This window comes from Salmo salar, chromosome 27, assembly GCF_965601325.2.
Source record: "Salmo salar chromosome 27, fSalSal1, whole genome shotgun sequence".
Lineage (NCBI taxonomy): Eukaryota > Metazoa > Chordata > Actinopteri > Salmoniformes > Salmonidae > Salmo > Salmo salar.
Genome location: NC_138317.1, coordinates 36,622,501 through 36,643,796, shown reverse-complemented (window position 1 = coordinate 36,643,796; position 21,296 = coordinate 36,622,501). Strand labels below are relative to the sequence as shown.

General features: G+C 43.5%; 1 protein-coding gene across 1 annotated transcript in view; it reads right to left on the bottom strand.

The window, feature by feature from the left end:
- LOC106588992 (focal adhesion kinase 1) overlaps positions 1–21,296 on the bottom strand; it is a 110,901-nt gene that overhangs the window by 61,430 nt on the left and 28,175 nt on the right. The window contains exons 3-8 of the mRNA XM_014178603.3: positions 18,680–18,759; positions 18,496–18,558; positions 11,865–11,919; positions 3,045–3,185; positions 2,353–2,430; positions 1,333–1,440 (exon numbers count right to left, since the gene is read on the bottom strand). Coding sequence (XP_014034078.3) covers positions 1,333–1,440; positions 2,353–2,430; positions 3,045–3,185; positions 11,865–11,919; positions 18,496–18,558; positions 18,680–18,744 — 510 coding nt within the window. The 5' untranslated portion in view covers positions 18,745–18,759. The remainder of the gene's footprint in view (positions 1–1,332; positions 1,441–2,352; positions 2,431–3,044; positions 3,186–11,864; positions 11,920–18,495; positions 18,559–18,679; positions 18,760–21,296) is intronic.

Below are 21,296 nucleotides of genomic sequence, written 5' to 3'. Positions count from 1 at the left end.
TATGACTAGCAGACAGAGTAGTAACCCAATACTATAATCATCCTCTATGACTAGCAGACAGAGTAGTAACCCAATACTACAGTATAATCATCCTCTATGGCCAGGCCATCACAAATTAAAGGGCCCATTCATACAGGGCGGAGCCCCGAGTGGATGAATGTGTGTTAAAGTAAAAGTAATCTCCAACAGGAAGACTATGTGGAACCATTTGGAAATGGCGGGGGGAAGGGGGTGCAGGCTGCAAAAAAAATAATTTTTGAATGGGTGAAATGAAAAGTATTTACAAAAGTTAATTCAATTTGTGTACATTTTAAACAAGTCGGGTCATGGTAAGGGATGTTATGATGTGTGTGCATCCTTAAGGTACTTTACCCTACATACAGTGAGGGAAAAAAGTATTTGATCCATTGCTGATTTTGTACGTTTGCCCACTGACAAAGAAGTCAGTCTGAAGTTTGCCAATGAACATCTGAATGATTCAGAGGACAACTGGGTGAAAGTGTTGTGTTCAGATGAGACCAAAATGGAGCTCTTTTGCATCAACTCAACTCGCTGTGTTTGGAGGAGGAGGAATGCTGCCTATGACCCCAAGAACACCATCCCCACCGTCAAACATGGAGGTGGAAACATTATGCTTTTGGGGTGTTTTCTGCTAAGGGGACAGGACAACTTCACCGCATCCAAGGGATGATGGACGGGGCCATGTATCGTCAAATCTTGGGTGAGAACCTCCTTCCCTCAGCCAGGGCATTGAAAATGGGTCGTGAATGGGTATTCCAGCATGACAATGACACAAAACACACGGCCAAGGCAACAAAGGAGTGGCTCAAGAAGAAGCACATTAAGGTCCTGGAGTGGCCTAGCCGGTCTCCAGACCTTAATCCCATAGAAAATCTGTGGAGGGTTCGAGTTGCCAAACGTCAGCCTCGAAACCTTAATGACTTGGAGAAGATCTGTAAAGAGGAGTGGGACAAAATCCCTCCTGAGATGTGTGCAAACCTGGTGGCCAACTACAAGAAACGTCTGACCTCTGTGATTGCCAACAAGGGTTTTGCCACCAAGTACTAAGTCATGTTTTGCAGAGGGGTCAAATACTTATTTCCCTCATTAAAATGCAAATCATTTTCTAACAATTTTGACATGCGTTTTTCTGGATTTGTTTGTTGTTATTCTGTCTCTCACTGTTCAAATAAACCTACTATTAAAATTATAGACTGATCATTTCTTTGTCAGTGGGCAAACGTACAAAATCAGCAGGGGATCAAATACTTTTTTCCCTCACTGTATATAAATAATAGGGTGCCATCTGTGACATCCATGGTTGATTGGTACCTCAGCAGCACCGGCCACATTGAGCTGCAGCATGCCCTTTCTCTCCTTGTCCTCCATGACGGAGTACCCAATGGTCTGCACCTGGGTGAAGTTGGCCAGGTGGGTTGGCTGGAGGGGAGGAATCAATCAATCAATAAATCAATTAATCAAATGTTGTTTCTTTACATCATAAACTGTGCTTCAGATGATAATTTCACATACAGTGCGTTAGCTCACAGAGCAGCCCACTGGGCACAAACAGGTTGAATCAACATCGTTTCCTCGTCATTTCTTTGAACTCATGTTAACGTGGACTAGACGTTGAATTGATGTCTGTGCCCAGTAGGGTTGTGTTTTTGCGAGAGGAAAATGTTGCTGTACGGCGTTTCAAATGATGATTCCTAAAGTAAAGTAGAACTAACTTTTAAAACGGTCAAAAAATTTCTCGGGAAGCTGTATTTTGTGTTGTCCATCTATCCTTTCATTGGAAACACTTCATTTCAAGCTGCTACATTTTTGTTGTTGATAGGGATGTTTTTGGCGTATCGTTTGCTTACAGAACAAGAGGGGTATCTTGGATTCCAGAAATAAACTTTCTTAAAACCTTGGCTCACAGTGAAATAACAAGGAGAAAATATGATACTCTCAGTTTGGTGGGTAAAAACCCTCAGGGGCGATTTTGGGAGGATCTTACTTAACAAACAGTCTCTCTCGCTCCCTCTCTCCCTCTCATTACCTCAGCCCCTGAAGACATCATGACATAAGGACTAGGAATGCTCTTTGAAAACCAATATTTGCAGGGGAAATAAATATTGTATAGTGAGGGGAAAGAGAGACTAGCCCATAGGTTACAAGTAGTGTTTGGTTCCAGATGTTCTTCTTTGAGGAGGACCACACCATGTAATGGTCCTAAATATCTTTGATGTCCTTGGTTTAAAACTATAGAAGTCATTTTACTGCAAGGCCTGCGCTTGTTTGTGTGAAGACGCAAGACAAGGATACACAACATGAGAAATATGGATATGAACATTTCCTACTTACAGTTGAGCCCTTGTCTGTAAGGTAGCTAATGCCCTCCTCAGGTCCGATGGCTAACTCTACTTGGATGACCCAGCTCAACTGGCAGTAAGATAGAGAGAAAGAACCATTGGGATGATTTCTTCAGTTCAGTCACAAATCAAGAAGAGACATACACAATGAGAGTCAAACAGAGAGTTCAGTCTGTCGGCTTCCAAGTGCCAACTCATAACCATGAAAACACCTGTCTGCTTCATCATTGAGGTCATTGTCATTGCTGGATAAAACTAAAAACACATTGAGTTCATTATGGCCAGCAGGGGTCACTATGTAACTGTCATTTCATTAAGGCTGCAGAGAGACAAGACGGAATCACCCAAATACAACCACGATATCTAGGCTTTACTTTACTGTCTGAGAACATCAGAATTTAATTGTTGAGAAAACAAGTTTAACCTTGGAAATAATCATGCGATGCAAAATGCATCATCATGCCAGTTTTTTGCTCTTTACTGAAAGTGCTGCATCTTGAAAACTTGACTGCTGACATGCACAATTCTTTGAGATTGTATTACGAGTGGACTAATGAACAAAATACTTTAAGACATTAGTATTTAAAGATCCCTTTAATTTTATCCTCTGGGATTTCAAAAGTGCATCTTATCGATATATATATTTGAAACCCAGAACAAATAAAATAGTGAAATTCAGCCTACCCCGAGAGCACATTTAAAACACTCCTTATCGAATCTGTAGACGGGCGCCAGAATCTCCAGGAACATGAGGATGCTCTGGTCATCATTCATGTTGGCAAACTGTTTGAATGTCTGCTGGATCAGCTTCCGCAGGGTTTTGGCCTGAGAGAGAGGGTCATTACTAGAGACAGGCAGACATGGGCTGCATCCCAAAATTGTATTTATTATAGATCCCCATTAGTTCCTGCCAAGGCAACAGCTACTCTTCCTGGGGTTTATTATAGATCCCCATTAGTTCCTGCCAAGGCAACAGCTACTCTTCCTGGGGTTTATTATAGATCCCCATTAGTTCCTGCCAAGGCAACAGCTACTCTTCCTGGGGTTTATTATAGATCCCCATTAGTTCCTGTCAAGGCAGCAGCTACTCTTCCTGGGGTTTATTATAGATCCCCATTAGTTCCTGCCAAGGCAACAGCTACTCTTCCTGGGGTTTATTATGGATCCCCATTAGTTCCTGCCAAGGCAACAGCTACTCTTCCTGGGGTTTATTATGGATCCCCATTAGTTCCTGCCAAGGCAGCAGCTACTCTTCCTGGGGTTTATTATGGATCCCCATTAGTTCCTGCCAAGGCAGCAGCTACTCTTCCTGGGGTCCAGCAAAATTAAGGCAGTTTATACAATTTAAAAAAACATTACAATACATTCACAGATTTCACAACACACTGTGTGCCCTCAGACCCCTACTCCACCACTACCACATATCTACAGTACTAAATCCATGTGTATGTGTGTGTATAGTGCGTATGTTGTCGTGTGTGTGGGTGTGTATGCATGTGTCTGTGCCTATGTTTCTGTTGCTTCACAGTCCCGCTGTTCCAATTTTAATCTGTTTTTGAAATCACATTTTTCTGCTTGCATCAGTTACCTGATGTGGAATAGAGTTCCATGTAGTCATGGCTCTATGTAGTACTGTGCACCTCCCATAGTCTGTTCTGGAATATGGGAGGCAGGGACTGTGAAGAGACTTCTAGCAGCATGTCTTGCATGGGTGTCAGAGCTGTGTCCCAGTAGTTCAAACAGACAGCTCGGAGCATTCAACATGTCAGTACCTCCCATCAATATAAGTAGTGATGAAGTCAAGCTCTCCTCCACGTCAAGCCAGGAGAGATTTACATATTAATATTACCTCTCAAATGACACCCTATTCACTGTAATGTATGTAGGGAAAAGGGTGCCATTTGGAACGCAGTCATGGTACAGTGTTTCCCCTATATTCACTTCACAGCGGTCGCCCACCACTAATAAATTGTTGCCGCAGCAGAAAGAAAAAGTCAGAACAGCTAGCCTGGCTCCAATACTAGAATCCCAGCTAGCCTGGATCCCAAACTAGAAGGACAGCTAGCCTGGCTCCAATACTAGAATCCCAGCTAGCCTGGATCCCAAACTAGAAGGACAGCTAGCCTGGATCCCAAACTAGAAGGCCAGCTAGCCTGGATCCCAAACTAGAAGGACAGCTAGCCTGGCTCCAATACTAGAATCCCAGCTAGCCTGGCTCCAATACTAGAATCCCAGCTAGCCTGGATCCCAAACTAGAAGGACAGCTAGCCTGGATCCCAAACTAGAAGGCCAGCTAGCCTGGATCCCAAACTAGAAGGCCAGCTAGCCTGGGTCCAATACTAGAATCCCAGCTAGCCTGGATCCCAAACTAGAAGGCCAGCTAGCCTGGATCCCAAACTAGAAGGCCAGCTAGCCTGGGTCCAATACTAGAATCCCAGCTATCCTGGATCCCAAACTAGAAGGCCAGCTAGACTGGGTCCCAAACTAGAAGGACAGCTAGCCTGGATCCCAAACTAGAAGGCCAGCTAGCCTGGATCCCAAACTAGAAGGCCAGCTAGCCTGGATCCCAAACTAGAAGGCCAGCTAGCCTGGGTCCAATACTAGAATCCCAGCTAGCCTGGATCCCAAACTAGAAGGCCAGCTAGCCTGGATCCCAAACTAGAAGGCCAGCTAGCCTGGGTCCAATACTAGAATCCCAGCTATCCTGGATCCCAAACTAGAAGGCCAGCTAGACTGGGTCCCAAACTAGAAGGACAGCTAGCCTGGATCCCAAACTAGAAGGCCAGCTAGCCTGGATCCCAAACTAGAAGGCCAGCTAGCCTGGATCCCAAACTAGAAGGACAGCTAGCCTGGATCCCAAACTAGAAGGACAGCTAGCCTGGATCCCAAACTAGAAGGCCAGCTAGCCTGGATCCCAAACTAGAAGGACAGCTAGCCTGGATCCCAAACTAGAAGGCCAGCTAGCCTGGATCCCAAACTAGAAGGCCAGCTAGCCTGGATCCCAAACTAGAAGGCCAGCTAGACTGGGTCCAATACTAGAAGGCAGCTAGCCTGGATCCCAAACTAGAAGGACAGCTAGCCTGGATCCCAAACTAGAAGCCCAGCTAGCCTGGATCCCAAACTAGAAGGACAGCTAGCCTGGGTCCCAAACTAGAAGGACAGCTAGCCTGGGTCCCAAACTGGAAGGACAGCTAGCCTGGGACCTAAACTGGAATGACAGCTAGCCTGGGTCCTAAACTGGAAGGACAGCTAGCCTGGATCCCAAACTGGAAGGACAGCTAGCCTGGGTCCTAAACTGGAAGGACAGCTAGCCTGGGTCCTAAACTGGAAGGACAGCTAGCCTGGATCCCAAACTAGGACAGCTAGCCTGGATCCCAAACTAGAAGGACAGCTAGTCTGGGACCTAAACTGGAAGGACAGCTAGCCTGGGTCCTAAACTGGAAGGACAGCTAGTCTGGGACCTAAACTGGAAGGACAGCTAGTCTGGGACCTAAACTGGAAGGACAGCTAGCCTGGGTCCTAAACTGGAAGGACAGCTAGCCTGGATCCCAAACTGGAAGGACAGCTAGCCTGGGTCCTAAACTGGAAGGACAGCTAGCCTGGGTCCTAAACTGGAAGGACAGCTAGCCTGGATCCCAAACTGGAAGGACAGCTAGTCTGGGACCTAAACTGGAAGGACAGCTAGCCTGGGTCCTAAACTGGAAGGACAGCTAGTCTGGGACCTAAACTGGAAGGACAGCTAGTCTGGGACCTAAACTGGAAGGACAGCTAGCCTGGGACCTAAACTGGAAGGACAGCTAGCCTGGGACCTAAACTGGAAGGACAGCTAGTCTGGGACCTAAACTGGAAGGACAGCTAGCCTGGGTCCTAAACTGGAAGGACAGCTAGCCTGGGTCCTAAACTGGAAGGACAGCTAGGCTGGATCCCAAACTAGAAGGACAGCTAGCCTGGATCCCAAACTAGAAGGACAGCTAGTCTGGGACCTAAACTGGAAGGAGAGCTAGCCTGGATCCCAAACTGGAAGGACAGCTAGCCTGGGTCCTAAACTGGAAGGACAGCTAGCCTGGGTCCTAAACTGGAAGGACAGCTAGCCTGGATCCCAAAGTAGAAGGACAGCTAGCCTGGATCCCAAACTAGAAGGACAGCTAGCCTGGATCCCAAAGTAGAAGGACAGCTAGCCTGGATCCCAAACTAGAAGGACAGCTAGTCTGGGACCTAAACTGGAAGGAGAGCTAGCCTGGATCCCAAACTGGAAGGACAGCTAGCCTGGGTCCTAAACTGGAAGGACAGCTAGCCTGGGTCCCAAACTAGAAGGACAGCTAGTCTGGGACCTAAACTGGAAGGACAGCTAGCCTGGGTCCTAAACTGGAAGGACAGCTAGTCTGGGACCTAAACTGGAAGGACAGCTAGTCTGGGACCTAAACTGGAAGGACAGCTAGCCTGGGACCTAAACTGGAAGGACAGCTAGTCTGGGACCTAAACTGGAAGGACAGCTAGCCTGGGTCCTAAACTGGAAGGACAGCTAGTCTGGGTCCTAAACTGGAAGGACAGCTAGCCTGGATGAGAGAGGTGCGGGGGGCTGCCTTAACCGGCATCCACGTCGTCAGCGCCCGGGGAACAGTGGGTTAACTGCCTTGCTCAAGGGCAGAACGGCATATTTTTACCTTGTCAGCTCGGGGATTCGATCCAGCAACCTTTCGGTTAGTTAATAGAGTCCAACCAGTGTAGAGTGCCAGTGGAGTTGTTGGCCTGATCAATGTGCCCGGGTCAATAGTGACTTCATTGTCCATTACAGGGTTGCAGTGAGTTTAAACTCCATAAAAAATGCATGAGACCTCACTCTTTAATGACAGGTGATGTAGACACTATTACTACAAACTGACAGGGACATACACGAACACACAACGTAATTAAAACTATCACTGTAAGTATGTCATCTAAATCAACTCCCTGCAGAACAACAAAAATGTAACTAAATTGAATTTGAAAATATCTTTGAATGTGATTTGAAAGCCAGTTGCAGTGTGCATTACCAGATCTGGTACACAAGCTAATGTCCATTATGAGTGTAAATCCAGATGAATGCATAGCATCTACAGCAGACCTGTAGCATTTTACACTCCACTTAATGGGTGGGGGGACGGCTGAGGGGGGGGTTGGAATTAGGAGAATATACACTATATATAAAAAAGTATGTGGACACCCCTTCAAATGAGTGGATTTGGCTATTTCAGCCACACCAGTTGCTGACAGGTGTATAAAATCAAGCACACCGCCATGCAATCTCCATAGAGAAACATTGGCAGTAGAATAGCCTTACTGAAGAGCTCAGTTACTTTCAACGTGGCACCATCATAGGATGCTACTTTTCCAACAAGTCAGTTCGTCAAATTTCTGCCCTGCTAGAGCTTCCCCGGTCAACTGTAAGTGCTGTTATTGTGAAGTGAAAAACGTCTAGGAGCAACAACAGCTCAGCTGCGAAGTGGTAGACCACAAGCTCACAGAACGGGACCGCAGAGTGCTGAAGCGTGTAAAAAATGTCTGTCCTCGGTGGCAACACTCACTACCGAGTTCCAAACTGCCTCTGGAAGCAACATCAGCACAAGAACTGTTCGTCGGGAGCTTCATGAAATGGGTTTCCATGGCCGAGCAGACGCACACAAGCTTAAGGTCACCATGTGCGATGCCAAGCGTCGGCTGAAGTGATGTAAAGTTCGCCGCCATTGGACTGGAGCAGTGGAAATGCGTTCTCTGAAGTGATGAATCACGCTTCACAATCTGGCAGTCCGACGGAAGAATCTAAGTTTGGTGGATGTCAGGAGAACGCTCAGATTTAGATGCACTATTGTAAAGTGATTGTTCCACTGGATATCATAAGGTGAATGCACCAATTTGTAAGTCGCTCTGGATAAGAGCGTCTGCTAAATGACTTAAATGTAATGTAATGTAACGCTACCTGTCCCAATGCATAGTGCCAACTGTAAAGTTTGGTGGAGGAGGAATAATGGTCTGGGGCTGTTTTTCATAGTTCGTGCTAGTGAAGGGAAATCTTAACGCTGCAGCATAAAATGACATTCTAGACGATTCTGTGCTCGAGATCAGTGTGGAACTTGACTGGCCTGATTGCTATGGTGTGTGTGTGGTCCTCCACACCCCTTCCCAAAATGGCTACTGTGCCATTGTTTCCCCTTGCATTACTTGACGTAGATCCAGAAAAACTAGTTGTAAATCTAGTTGTAAATCTAGTAAGTCCAGAACTGGCATAGTCCAGAACCTGAACTCAACCCCATCGATCACCTTTGGGATGAATTGGAACGCAGACTGCGAGCCAGGCCTAACCGTCCAACATCAGTGCCTGACCTCACTGATGCTCTTGTGGCTGAATGGAAGCAAGTCCCCGCAGCAATGTTCCAATATCTAGTGGAAAGCCTTCCCAGAAGAGTGGAGGCTGTTATAGCAGCTAAGGGGGGACCAACTCCATATTCATGCCCATGATTTTGAAATTAGATGTTCGATGAGCAGGTGTCCACATACTTTTGGTTATGTAGTGTTGTTTACGGGCTTTTTTCGTCTGTTCAAATACTCATGAGGATTTCTCCAGGAAAACGAGATTTAACAAGATAGAGACATTAGACCACACAAGCGCTTCATTCTAAATCACTTCAAAAAACTAAATGGCACCCTATTCCTTATATAGTGCACTACTATTGACCAGGGCCCATAGGGAATAGGGTGCACTACTATTGACCAGAGCCCATAGGGAATAGGGTGCACTACTATTGACCAGGGCCCATAGGGAATAGGGTGCCATTTGGGAGGCATCCATTGTTGACTCTGGCAAAATAATGAAATGCTAGTTTCCCTCTACTTTTACCACGGGAGCCTGTCCTCATTGGTCTAAATGGAAACCTTCTCCAGTAAGCCTGGGGATGCTAATTATGTAAATGTCACCTCTGTGAAATCAATCATTTATTTTATTGCCTAATTAGATGATGCTTTGAGTGTGTATATTAGGACCTCAGCCATCTGCCAGCAGAGTGGATAGGGGCAGGAATAACCACCAGAACATGTTTCTGTTCATCAAGAGAGGAGGGGTCTGGAGTGTGTGTGTTTACCTGTTTGTCTGTCTATGCATGTGTGGCTTCATGTGCATCAATGAGGATTTGATCTGTTAATCATGTCATTGTGATGTAGGGAAAAGTCATTTGCAGGAATTAACAGTGTGAGGATGATCATGGTTTTTAAACTCCCAGAGCCAGAGGCTTCATCTTCAGTCGAATCATACAGTTTTTCGCATGCACATTTGTGTGCGCACACACACACACACACACACACACACACACACACACACACACACACACACACACACACAGCCTCACACACACACACACACACACACTCACACACAGTTGGGGATGATGAAGGGGCATTGGGTTTCTATGCTAAAGATAACTAACAACAGAGTGGATAGTCGGGGGATGGATGATGGATGGATGACGGAGGGGAGGGTGACTGAGGCCTGACAGAAGGAGGTCCTCCCTCCCCAGAATGCCCCCTCCTCCCTTTGTATCATAGTGCCTCTCCTCTTTCTAAAGATGTTATTCAACTGTATATAAGAATATGTATGAATAGAGTGTAAATAGTATTTTTGCTGTAATTCCAATATATAAGTCATATTTTATTACATTTTTTATTATAATGTATTTCTATGTTTTATGTGGACCCCAGGAAGAGTAGCTGCTGCATGTGCAGTAGCTAATGGGGATCCTAATAAACTACACTTTCCTTTGCACCATTGGTGGAGGGAAAACAATAAAGTAGGTTTAGCAGTGACCTGTGGGGCTGTGGGGTCAGTGCCACCCCCACCCCCAGGTAGAGCATCTTTCTGTAACTGCCAGGCACCCACGCCCCCCACCCCTCTCAGGTCATTGGGCCCCACGATCACGCCTGCTCCATTGTGGCCCAACAGCTATGTACACCCACACATGTGCCGTACATCCATCACAGCACACACAAACACAGCTGGGGAGCTGGGGAGCGTGGGTGCATACACACACATACACGCAGACATTAGTGGATTCGGCCAATGGCAGACAGACAGACAGATGCGCAATTCTCTTTTCAGGAGTTGCTTCAACTGACTAGTCCAATAAAACAAAATACCCAACTGTGTACTAGGCTGTGCACGGGTTTTTAGCTAGCCTATATATTACAGTAAATAACATTATTTTCCCACTGGTTTTTAGCTAGCCTATATATTACAGTAAATAACATTATTTTCCCACTGGTTTTTAGCTAGCCTATATATTACAGTAAATAGCATTATTTTCCCACTGGTTTTTAGCTAGCCTATATATTACAGTAAATAACATTATTTTCCCACTGGTTTTTAGCTAGCCTATATATTACAGTAAATAGCATTATTTTCCCACTGGTTTTTAGCTAGCCTATATATTACAGTAAATAACATTATTTTCCCACTGGTTTTTAGCTAGTCTATATATTACAGTAAATAACATTATTTTCCCACTGGTTTTTAGCTAGTCTATATATTACAGTAAATAGCATTATTTTCCCACTGGTTTTTAGCTAGCCTATATATTACAGTAAATAACATTATTTTCCCACTGGTTTTTAGCTAGCCTATATATTACAGTAAATAACATCATTTTCCCACTGGTTTTTAGCTAGCCTATATATTACAGTAAATAGCATCATTTTCCCACTGGTTTTTAGCTAGCCTATATATTACAGTAAATAACATCATTTTCCCACTGGTTTTTAGCTAGCCTATATATTACAGTAAATAACATCATTTTCCCACTGGTTTTTAGCTAGCCTATATATTACAGTAAATAGCATCATTTTCCCACTGGTTTTTAGCTAGCCTATATATTACAGTAAATAACATCATTTTCCCACTGGTTTTTAGCTAGCCTATATATTACAGTAAATAACATCATTTTCCCACTGGTTTTTAGCTAGCCTATATATTACAGTAAATAGCATTATTTTCCCACTGGTTTTTAGCTAGCCTATATATTACAGTAAATAACATCATTTTCCCACTGGTTTTTAGCTAGCCTATATATTACAGTAAATAGCATTATTTTCCCACTGTTTGATCTCAGTGGATGTCAGATGCTGTTGTCTAGTGAGATGAGAGGACTCGATAGATGTCAGGTGCTGTTGTCTAGTGAGATGAGAGGAGTTGACAGATGAGTGGGTTTGATTCCCCCCCCCCCCCCCAGGCCTGTATGTACGAGGGAGGCTATGCCTAGAACTAGGCCAACTCTGCTTGTACAAGGCTGGAACAAAGAGCCCAGTACCATAAGACAATTCAGAGGGCAGGAAATAAAATATGGAATCTTCAGTGCGTGGTACATTGATATGAAGCTGTGGCGCTATCTCTGAGAATACATTGGAGACTGACTGGACCTTAGGGATATTTTCTCATCAATAACTCTGAAAGAATAACGAAATGTTTCTGAAGCATCATCTCACCTTGACTGAATCCAGTAAACTCTTGGGGAAGAATCTTCTTAAGCCCACGTCTTTTCTGTGAAGAAAAAACAGCAGAGGAAAAGAACATCAGTTTAGCAAGACAAATGAGAATGCAAAACTTTCACTTTAGCAATGAATGCTAATTGTCTACTTTCGTATGAATATCAACACATCCACATAGTCCCCTGACTGAATTAGTGTAGGATGAAGTTGCCCCTAGACGCTGATCTTGGGTCAGTTTTGTATTTTCCACACTAATAGTTAAGGTTAGGATTGGAAGCTGATCCTAGATGGGTACTTAGTGGAAACTTCACCCCGTTGCAGAATTTTAACTCTCTGATACTGATCTACCAGGGAAACAGGACAGAAACACATCCATTTACTCAGGGTCATTAGTGGGACATACGGTATCTAACGTGAATACTGCAGCTCAGGCCTCTGAAGTTGACATTGCCATTTTAGTCATTAGCAGACGCTCTTATCTAAACTTACAGGAGCAATTAGGGATAAGTGCCTTGATCAAGAGCACATCGACAGATTTTCCACATAGTCGGTTCGGGATTTCGAACCATTGACCTTTCGATTATCCCCCAATACTCTTAACCGCTAGGCTACCTGCTGTTATTCACAAAACATAGTGCCTTCAGAAAGTATTCACACCCCTTAACTTTTTCCACATTTGTTGTGTTAAATCCTGAATTTAAATTGATGAAATATACTTTTTTTTGTTGGCCTACACACAATACCCCATAATGTCAAAGGGGAATTATGTTTTTCAAAATTTTGACAAATTAGTTTAGGAGTAAAAATGTGCACAAGTCACATAATAAGTTGCATGGACTCTGTCTATGTGCAATAATAGTTTTTAACAAGATTTTTGAATGACTACCTCATCTCTGTACCCCACACATACAATTACAGTCTCTGTAAGGTCCCTCAGTCGAGCAGCGAATTTCAAACACATATTCAACCACAAAGACCAGGGAGGTTTTCCAATGCCTCGCAGAGAAGGGCACCTATTGGTAGATGTGTAAAAATAAAACAAGCACACATTTGAGCATGGTGAAGTTATTAATTACTCTTTGGATGGTGTATCAATAAATCCAGTCACTACAAAGATACAGGCGTCCTTCCTAACGCAGTTGCAGGAGAGGAAGGCCAATGGTGATTTTAAAACAGTTACATAGTTTAATGGCAGTGATAGAAGAAAACTGAGGATGGCTCAACAACATTGAAGTTACTCCACAATACTAACTGAAATGACAGAGTGAAAAGAAGGACGCCTGTACAGAATAAAAACATTCCAGAACATACATCCTGTTTGCAATAAGGCTCTAAGTAACACTGCAAAAAAACTGTCCTGAAAACAAATGTTATATTTTCAAGCAAAGTGGTGGCTGCATCATGTTATGGGTATGCCTGTAATCATTAAGGACTGGGGAGCTATTCAGGATTTAAAAAATTACGGAATGGAGCTAAGCACAGGCAAGATCCAAGAGGAAAATCTGGTTCAGTCTGCTTTCCACCAGACACTGGGAGATGAATTCACCTTTCAACAGGACAATAACCTAAAACACAAGGCCAAATATACGCTGGAGTTGCTTACCAAGACGACATTGAATGTCCCTGAGTGGCATAGTTACAGTTTTGACTTAAATCGGCTTTAAAATCTATGGCAAGATTTGAAAATGGTTGTCAAGCAATGATTAACAACCAACTTGAATATTTTTTTAAATAATAAATGGGCAAATGTTGCACAATCCAGGTGTGCAAAGCTCTAGGAGACATACCCAGAAACACTTACAGATGTAATCACCGCCAAAGTTGATTCTAACATGCATTGAGTCAGTTGTGTGAATACTTAAGTAAACTAGATATGTCTGTATTTAATTTTAAATACATTTGCTAAAATTTATAAAAACATGTTTTCACTTTGTCATTATGGGGTTTTGTTAGTAGATTTTTGACAAAAGCAATCTATTTAATTTAGGCTGTAAAACAAGGAGAGAGAGAGAGAGGGGCCTTGAGATGGAGTAGAGGAGAAGAGGAGTCACAGTGTAGGTTTTAAAGCCTTTAAATTCCTCCCTCCCACACAATCAATTCATCATAAGGGCTCTATGAAAAGATAGCTTGGCGCTCCCATGGCCATTTACGTTCCGCCGGCCAGAATCAATCAACATCATTTATAAGGCCAGGGCCAGAAAAGCTGCCAGAAAATTGATGCTGCCTTGGCATTAACATGATGAAGCTTTGCTGGTAACCCCTTGACTTATTCCATATTTTGCTGTGATACAGCCTGAATTAAAAATCTATTAAATATATTTTTTCTCACCCATCTATACACAATACCCCATAATAACAAAGTGAAAACATTTTAGCAAATTTATTGGAAATTAAATACAGCAATTTCTAATTTACATAATTATCTACAGCCCTGAGTCAATACATGTTAGAATCACCTTTGGCAGCGATTACAGCTGTGAGTCTTTCTAGGTAAGTCTGTAAGAGCTTTGCACAACGGGATTGTACAATATTTTGACTTTATTTTTTGTATTCTTCAAGCTCTGTCAAGTTGGTTGTTGATCATTGCTAGACAGCCATGTTCAAGTCTTGCCATAGATTGTCAAGCCGATTTAAGTCAAAACTGTAACTATGCCACTCAGGGACATTCAATGTCGTCTTGGTAAGCAACTCCAGTATATATTTGGCCTTGTGTTTTAGGTTATTGTTCTGCTGAAAGGTACATTTATTTCCCAGTATCTGTTGGAAAGCAGACAACCAGGTTTTCCTCTAGTATCATGCCTATGCTTAGCTCTATTCTTTTTATCCTAAAAATCTCCCTAGTCCTTGCCGATGACAAGCATACCCATAACATGATGCAGCCACCCCCATGCTTGAAAATATGAAGAGTAGTAATCAGTAATGTGTAGTGTTGGATTTTCCCCAAACATACCACTTTGTATTCAGGAGATAAAATGAATTTCTTTGACATTTCTTTTTGCAGTTTTACTTTAATGCCTTATTGCAAACAGGATGCATGTTTTAGAATATTTTGTATTCTGTACAGGCTTCCTTCTTTTCACGCTGTCATTTAGGTTAGTATTGTGGAGTAACTACAATTTTGTTGGTCCATCCTCAGTTTTCTCCTATCACAGCTATTAAACGAACTATTTGAAATTCACCATTGGCCTCATGGTGAAATCTCTGAGCGGTTTCCTTCCTCTCCGGCAACTGAGTTAGGAGGGACACCTGTATCTTTGTAGTGACTGGGTGTATTGATACACCATCCAAAGTGTAATTAATAACTTCACCATGCTCAAAGAGATATTCAATGTTAGCTTTTTTTTTTACCCATCTACCAATAGGTGCCCTTCTTTGTGAGGCATTGGAAAACCTCCCTGGTCTTTGTGGTTGAATAAGTGTTTGAAATTCGCTGCTCGACTGAGAGACCATACAGACAATTGTTTGTGTGGGGTACAGAGATGAGGTAGTCTTTCAAAAATATTGTTAAACACTATTATTGCACACACAGTGAGTCCATGCAACAGTGGTAGGCCTGATCACCGACAACAATGAGACAGCCTTTAGGGAGGAGGTCAGAGACCTGGCAGTGTGGTTCCAGGACAACAACCTCTCCCACAATGTGAGCAAGACAAAGAAGGTGATCGTGGCCTACAGGAAAAGGCGGGCCGAACAGGCCCCAATTAACATCGACGGGGCTGTAGTGGAGCGGGTCGAGAGTTAAGTTCCTTGGTGTCCACATCATCAACGAACTATCATGGTCCAAACACACCAAGGCAGTCGTGAAGAGGGCACAACAACACCTTTTCCCCCTCAGGAGACTGAAAAGATTTGGCATGAATCCCCAGATCCTCAAAAAGTTCTAAAGCTGCACCATCGAGAGCATCCTGACCGGTTGCATCACCGCCTGGTATGGCAACTTCTCGGCATCCGACCGTAAGGCTCTACAGAGGGTTGTGCGTACGGCCCAGTACATCACTGGGGCCAAGCTTCCTGCCATCCAGGACCTATATAATAGGCGGTGTCAGAGGAAAGCCCAAAAGATTGTCAGAGACTCCAGTCACCTAAGTCAGACTGTTTTCTCTGCTACTGCACGGCAAGCGATACCCGAGCGCCAAGTCTAGGACCGAAGGCTCCTTAACAGCTTCTTACCCCAAGCCATAAGACTGCTGAACAATTGAACAAATGGCCACCGCACTATTTACATTAACCCCCCCATTTGTTTTTACACTACTGCGACTCTCTCTTTATTATCTATGCATAGTCTCTTCACCCCTACCTACATGTACAACTTACCTCAACTAACCTGTACTGCCGAACACTGACTCAGTACCGGTACCACTTTGACATTATGGAGTATTGTGCATAGGCCAGTGACAGTAAATCTCAATTTAATCCATTTTAAATTCAGGCTGTAACAAGAAAATGTAGAAAAAGTCAAGGGGTGTGAATACCTTCTCAAGGCACTGTAGGTGTATTTGAGGATCTGTATGCCACAACAATGAGTGACAAGGAGTTGGCATGATGGCACAAACAGATGGGCACTTAGGGGATGTATGTAGTATAATGACGAAAGGATGTAGGAAGTAGCCTAGCTATGTTAAATCAAGAGGAAACCTGTTCTGTAGTATTAGCAGTGCTGAAACACAACATTATGATTTCCCCCATGCTCAGTATTAATCCCAGGCCCTACAGTAATCCAAGTTTCCCACCAGGTTGTTCAACCTCCCTCTTTCCCTCCTCTCCTTCTCCTTTCTCTCCCTCCATGTCTGTCACCTTGTTAGCCATCAGTCACCCAGATTGGAAGTACTCTCTGATTGGAGTGTCCCTGCTACCCTTTCTTTCTCTCTCCCTCCCTTATCTCCTCCTCTCTGCCCCTCTCTTCCTCCTCCTCTTTCTCTCCTTCCCATATCTCCCCTTCTCTCCTCTCTGTTCCTCTCCTCCTCCTCCTCCCCTCCCTTCTCTCTTCCTCTCCTCCTCTTCCTCTCTCTGCTGTATATCCCCCACTCTTCTCTTTTCCTCCTTCTCTCCTTTCTCCTCTCGCTCCCGTACATCCCCCTCTCTCCCCTTCCTTTCCTCCCCTTCCCCCTCAGTGCTGGGCTCTGTGTATGTGGGTAAGTGGATTGATTGACCTGTAACTAATGCTAGCCAACACAATGAGCCCGTGTCTGTATATCTTGTTAGGCATGTTTCTCAGCTAGCAGTGCCCTGCCTTACAACCTGCCTGCAGGCCCAGTGGAATTAATAAATCCCTTAACTTTGCATATCCTTGGAGCCAGCCAAGTAGGACATTGGTTACGTCCCAAATGGCACCCTTTATAGTGTACTACGTTTGACCAGAGTCCATAGGGCTTCATAGTGCACTATGTAGGGAATCGTGTGCCATTTTGGGATGCAGACATACATTTTCCCTGCATAAGGTGGGAGGTGTGAGAGAGATTCTTCCCTCTGAAAGAAGGCAGAACACAATGTGAGGTCTTGGTCTCTCTCCCCCTCTCCTATTCATCCATCAGGCGTAAGATGTAAAAAATGTTTTTTAAATGCATGAAGTGACCTCCATTTTTTTCAATCAATACAGAGAGAAAAGAGAGAGGGATGTTAGTGATTAGCGGGCCTAGTTAGAGACTGAAGGCCTGAGCATATGACAAAAGGACGAATTGGAATGCATTGTTAGAAACGGGCATGAGTACGGCGACCTCTCAAACTTTATCAAATAGCATAGCTCAGACAAGCATGTTGGCCCGCAGACCTAAGACCCTGGAGGGGGTTTCAAAAACGGATGGTCACGGCTCTTTTTACCCATCTCAGGTGTTCTCAAACCTCTCCTTGGGGACTCCCAGAAGTTGTCATATATTTTAACTATTCCACAGCTAGCACACCTGATTCAGATTGTCAACTAATCATTAAGCACTTGACTAGGTGAATCAGGTGAGTTAGTTCAGGGCTACAACAACATTGTGAAAATGTCTGAGGGTCCCCAGGAGAGGTTTGAGAACCACTGACCTACGTGATCTTTATGAAGGATGGTTCACATACTGTATAACCCGTTAACACACTAGGTTGACCTATGTGATCTTTATGAAGGATGGTTATCATATTATCCATTATCACACTAGGCAAGGCTGCTGCTACCATTGGTACTGATCTCAGTGTACTATCTAAAAATAGTCCACTTCAAGATGATTTGTGTATTGAGGTTATAGGATATCAAAGATATAGGTAGGATATCTCAGGACATTATATTTGAGCTAACATAAATAAATGCATTATATCCCCTTTATAGGAATTCCTCTTGTTGTTTCTGGGTAAAGATCAACAGAGACCTACAATATTGACTGAATAGTTGATTCTTACAGTGAGCAGAGAAACCTTTTTATTAGATTTTCATTTAACTAGGCAAGTCAGTTAAGAACAAATTCCTATTTTCAATGATGGCCTAGAAACAGTGGATTAACTGCCTTGTTCAGGGGCAGAACGACAGATTTTTACCTTGTCAGCTCGGGGATTTGAACTTGCAACCTTTCAGTTGCTAGCCCAACGCTCTAACCACTAGGCTACCATGCTGCTCCTAAGCTATTAACAGATAACAATCAAGCCAAAGGGGACTTACTCTAATAGTTCATAGTTAGATTTTTTGTCCAGGGCATTTCCTCGCATCTCCCGGAAGAATCTCCTGGAAGGGAAACATGTCTTGGTGAGTGGGGGGGTTAATGAGAACTGTAACAACATGGGAGCTAGCTAGCGCTCATGAGAGAACAGAACATTTGACCAATCTTGGATAACTGTAAACTGACCTGATTTCAAGGCATCCCAACTTAAGTGCAATGTCTTGCTCAACCTGAACCGCTATCTCCACCATGTAGTCATTTTTCACCTGAAAGACAGAACCGAAGACATGTTTTCATGTTATTGCCCCATTGCGCTATTTGTTTTTTTCTGTGCATATAACCTACACACTTTGATTTGATTTTGATTTGGTTTTAGAATGGGAGACTAGAATAATGCAACCAACATCACAATGAACAGGTGGCTTTAACGTAGAAGTGCTTGACTTTCTGGCATTGAAAAACTAAAGACTAGCTGGTGACCTGGACCCAGATTCACAAAACACTACAGACGCAACAATGTATGAAGCTTCTTAAGAACAAAAAAAAAAGAAATTCATAAGATAGTTTGTCCTTAACAATATATTAAGATTTCATGATTTTCTTACAAACTTCTCAAATATCTTCTTACAAACTGTCTTAGCTAGAAGGAGAAACAATAAGAAATAACGCAATAAAATTTCCAATAATCTTTTAGAGGAATAGCAACTTTGCTTAACTTTCTATAGTTAAAGAAACAATTGCAGTTGAGAAGAAATGTCCTCTAAAGAAGGTTTTGTGAATCTGGGCAAGCAGCCGATGTCACACATGAACACTGACTTCTAGAGGGAGGGGTAGGACACACTGACTTCTAGAATGAGGGGTAGAACACACTGACTTCTAGAATGAAGGATAGAACACACTGACTTCTAGAATGAGGGGTAGAACACACTGACTTCTAGAATGAGGAATAGAACACACTGACTTCTAGAATGAAGGATAGAACACACTGACTTCTAGAATGAGGGGTAGAACACACTGACTTCTAGAATGAAGGATAGAACACACTGACTTCTAGAATGAGGGGTAGAACACACTGACTACTAGAATGAGGGGTAGAACACACTGACTTCTAGAATGAAGGATAGAACACACTGACTTCTAGAATGAGGGGTAGAACACACTGACTTCTAGAATGAGGGGTAGGACACACTGACTTCTTGAATGAAGGATAGAACACACTGACTTCTAGAATGAAGGATAGAACACACTGACTTCTAGAATGAGGAATAGAACACACTGACTTCTAGAATGAAGGGTAGAACACACTGACTTCTAGAATGAGGGGTAGAACACACTGACTTCTAGAATGAAGGGTAGAACACACTGACTTCTAGAATGAGGGGTAGAACACACTGACTTCTAGAATGAAGGATAGAACACACTGACTTCTAGAATGAGGGGTAGAACACACTGACTTCTAGAATGAGGGGTAGAACACACTGACTTCTAGAATGAAGGATAGAACACACTGACTTCTAGAATGAGGAATAGAACACACTGACTTCTAGAATGAAGGGTAGAACACACTGACCTCTAGAATGAGGGGTAGAACACACTGACTTCTAGAATGAAGGATAGAACACACTGACCTCTAGAATGAGGGGTAGAACACACTGACTTCTAGAATGAGGGGTAGAACACACTGACTTCTAGAATGAGGGGTAGAACACACTGACTTCTAGAATGAGGGGTAGAACACACTGACTTCTAGAATGAGGGGTAGAACACACTGACTTCTAGAATGAAGGATAGAACACACTGACTTCTAGAATGAAGGGTAGAACACACTGACTTCTAGAATGAAGGGTAGAACACACTGACTTCTAGAATGAGGGGTAGAACACACTGACTTCTAGAATGAAGGATAGAACACACTGACCTCTAGAATGAGGGGTAGAACACACTGACTTCTAGAATGAGGGGTAGAACACACTGACTTCTAGAATGAGGGGTAGAACACACTGACTTCTAGAATGAGGGGTAGAACACACTGACTTCTAGAATGAGGGGTAGAACACACTGACTTCTAGAATGAGGGGTAGAACACACTGACTTCTAGAATGAGGGGTAGAACACACTGACTACTAGAATGAGGGGTAGAACACACTGACTTCTAGAATGAGGGGTAGGACACAGGGGACAAAGGCATTGAGGGGGACCTTACTGCTATACAGCTCTTCAACAAACACTCCATCCCTCCCTCCCACAGAAAGACACAGACAGAGAGAGACAGACAGTGGCAGAGACATGACATCTTATTAACCATAATAACAGCCCATAAGAACCTGACTGTGATATTGGTTGATAAAGGCTGGGTGGGTGCACCTGCAGTGATAGCAACACAACACTGGCGGACTGACACAGAGCGAGACATTTCCTGAGACAGATGAGTGTTTGCTTCTGAATGTTTCATGGGCTATTATGTCCTCTCTGAATGTCCCATTTGTCATGTTGAGCGCCAGCTCTTTGTATTCTAACACCAATAGAGACATTGATTCTGCCACTGTAGATCATGGAAACAGAACCTGGTTCCTGAAAGTGTTGTTCCATACCAGACTGAATTCAGGACAGAAGCTCTTCTCATGCTCCATGATTAGCCCTTCAAACACTGACCTTTCACCTTCCATCAGTACCATTTTTCTTTCAGCTGGCACTCAGCAAAACCATGACAGTAAAAAGAGGAAACCAGCACACTGCTCTTGCTGGTATCACTGCTCTCAAAAAACTCTGATGAAGGCCGTGAGGCCGATACATAAAGCGTATT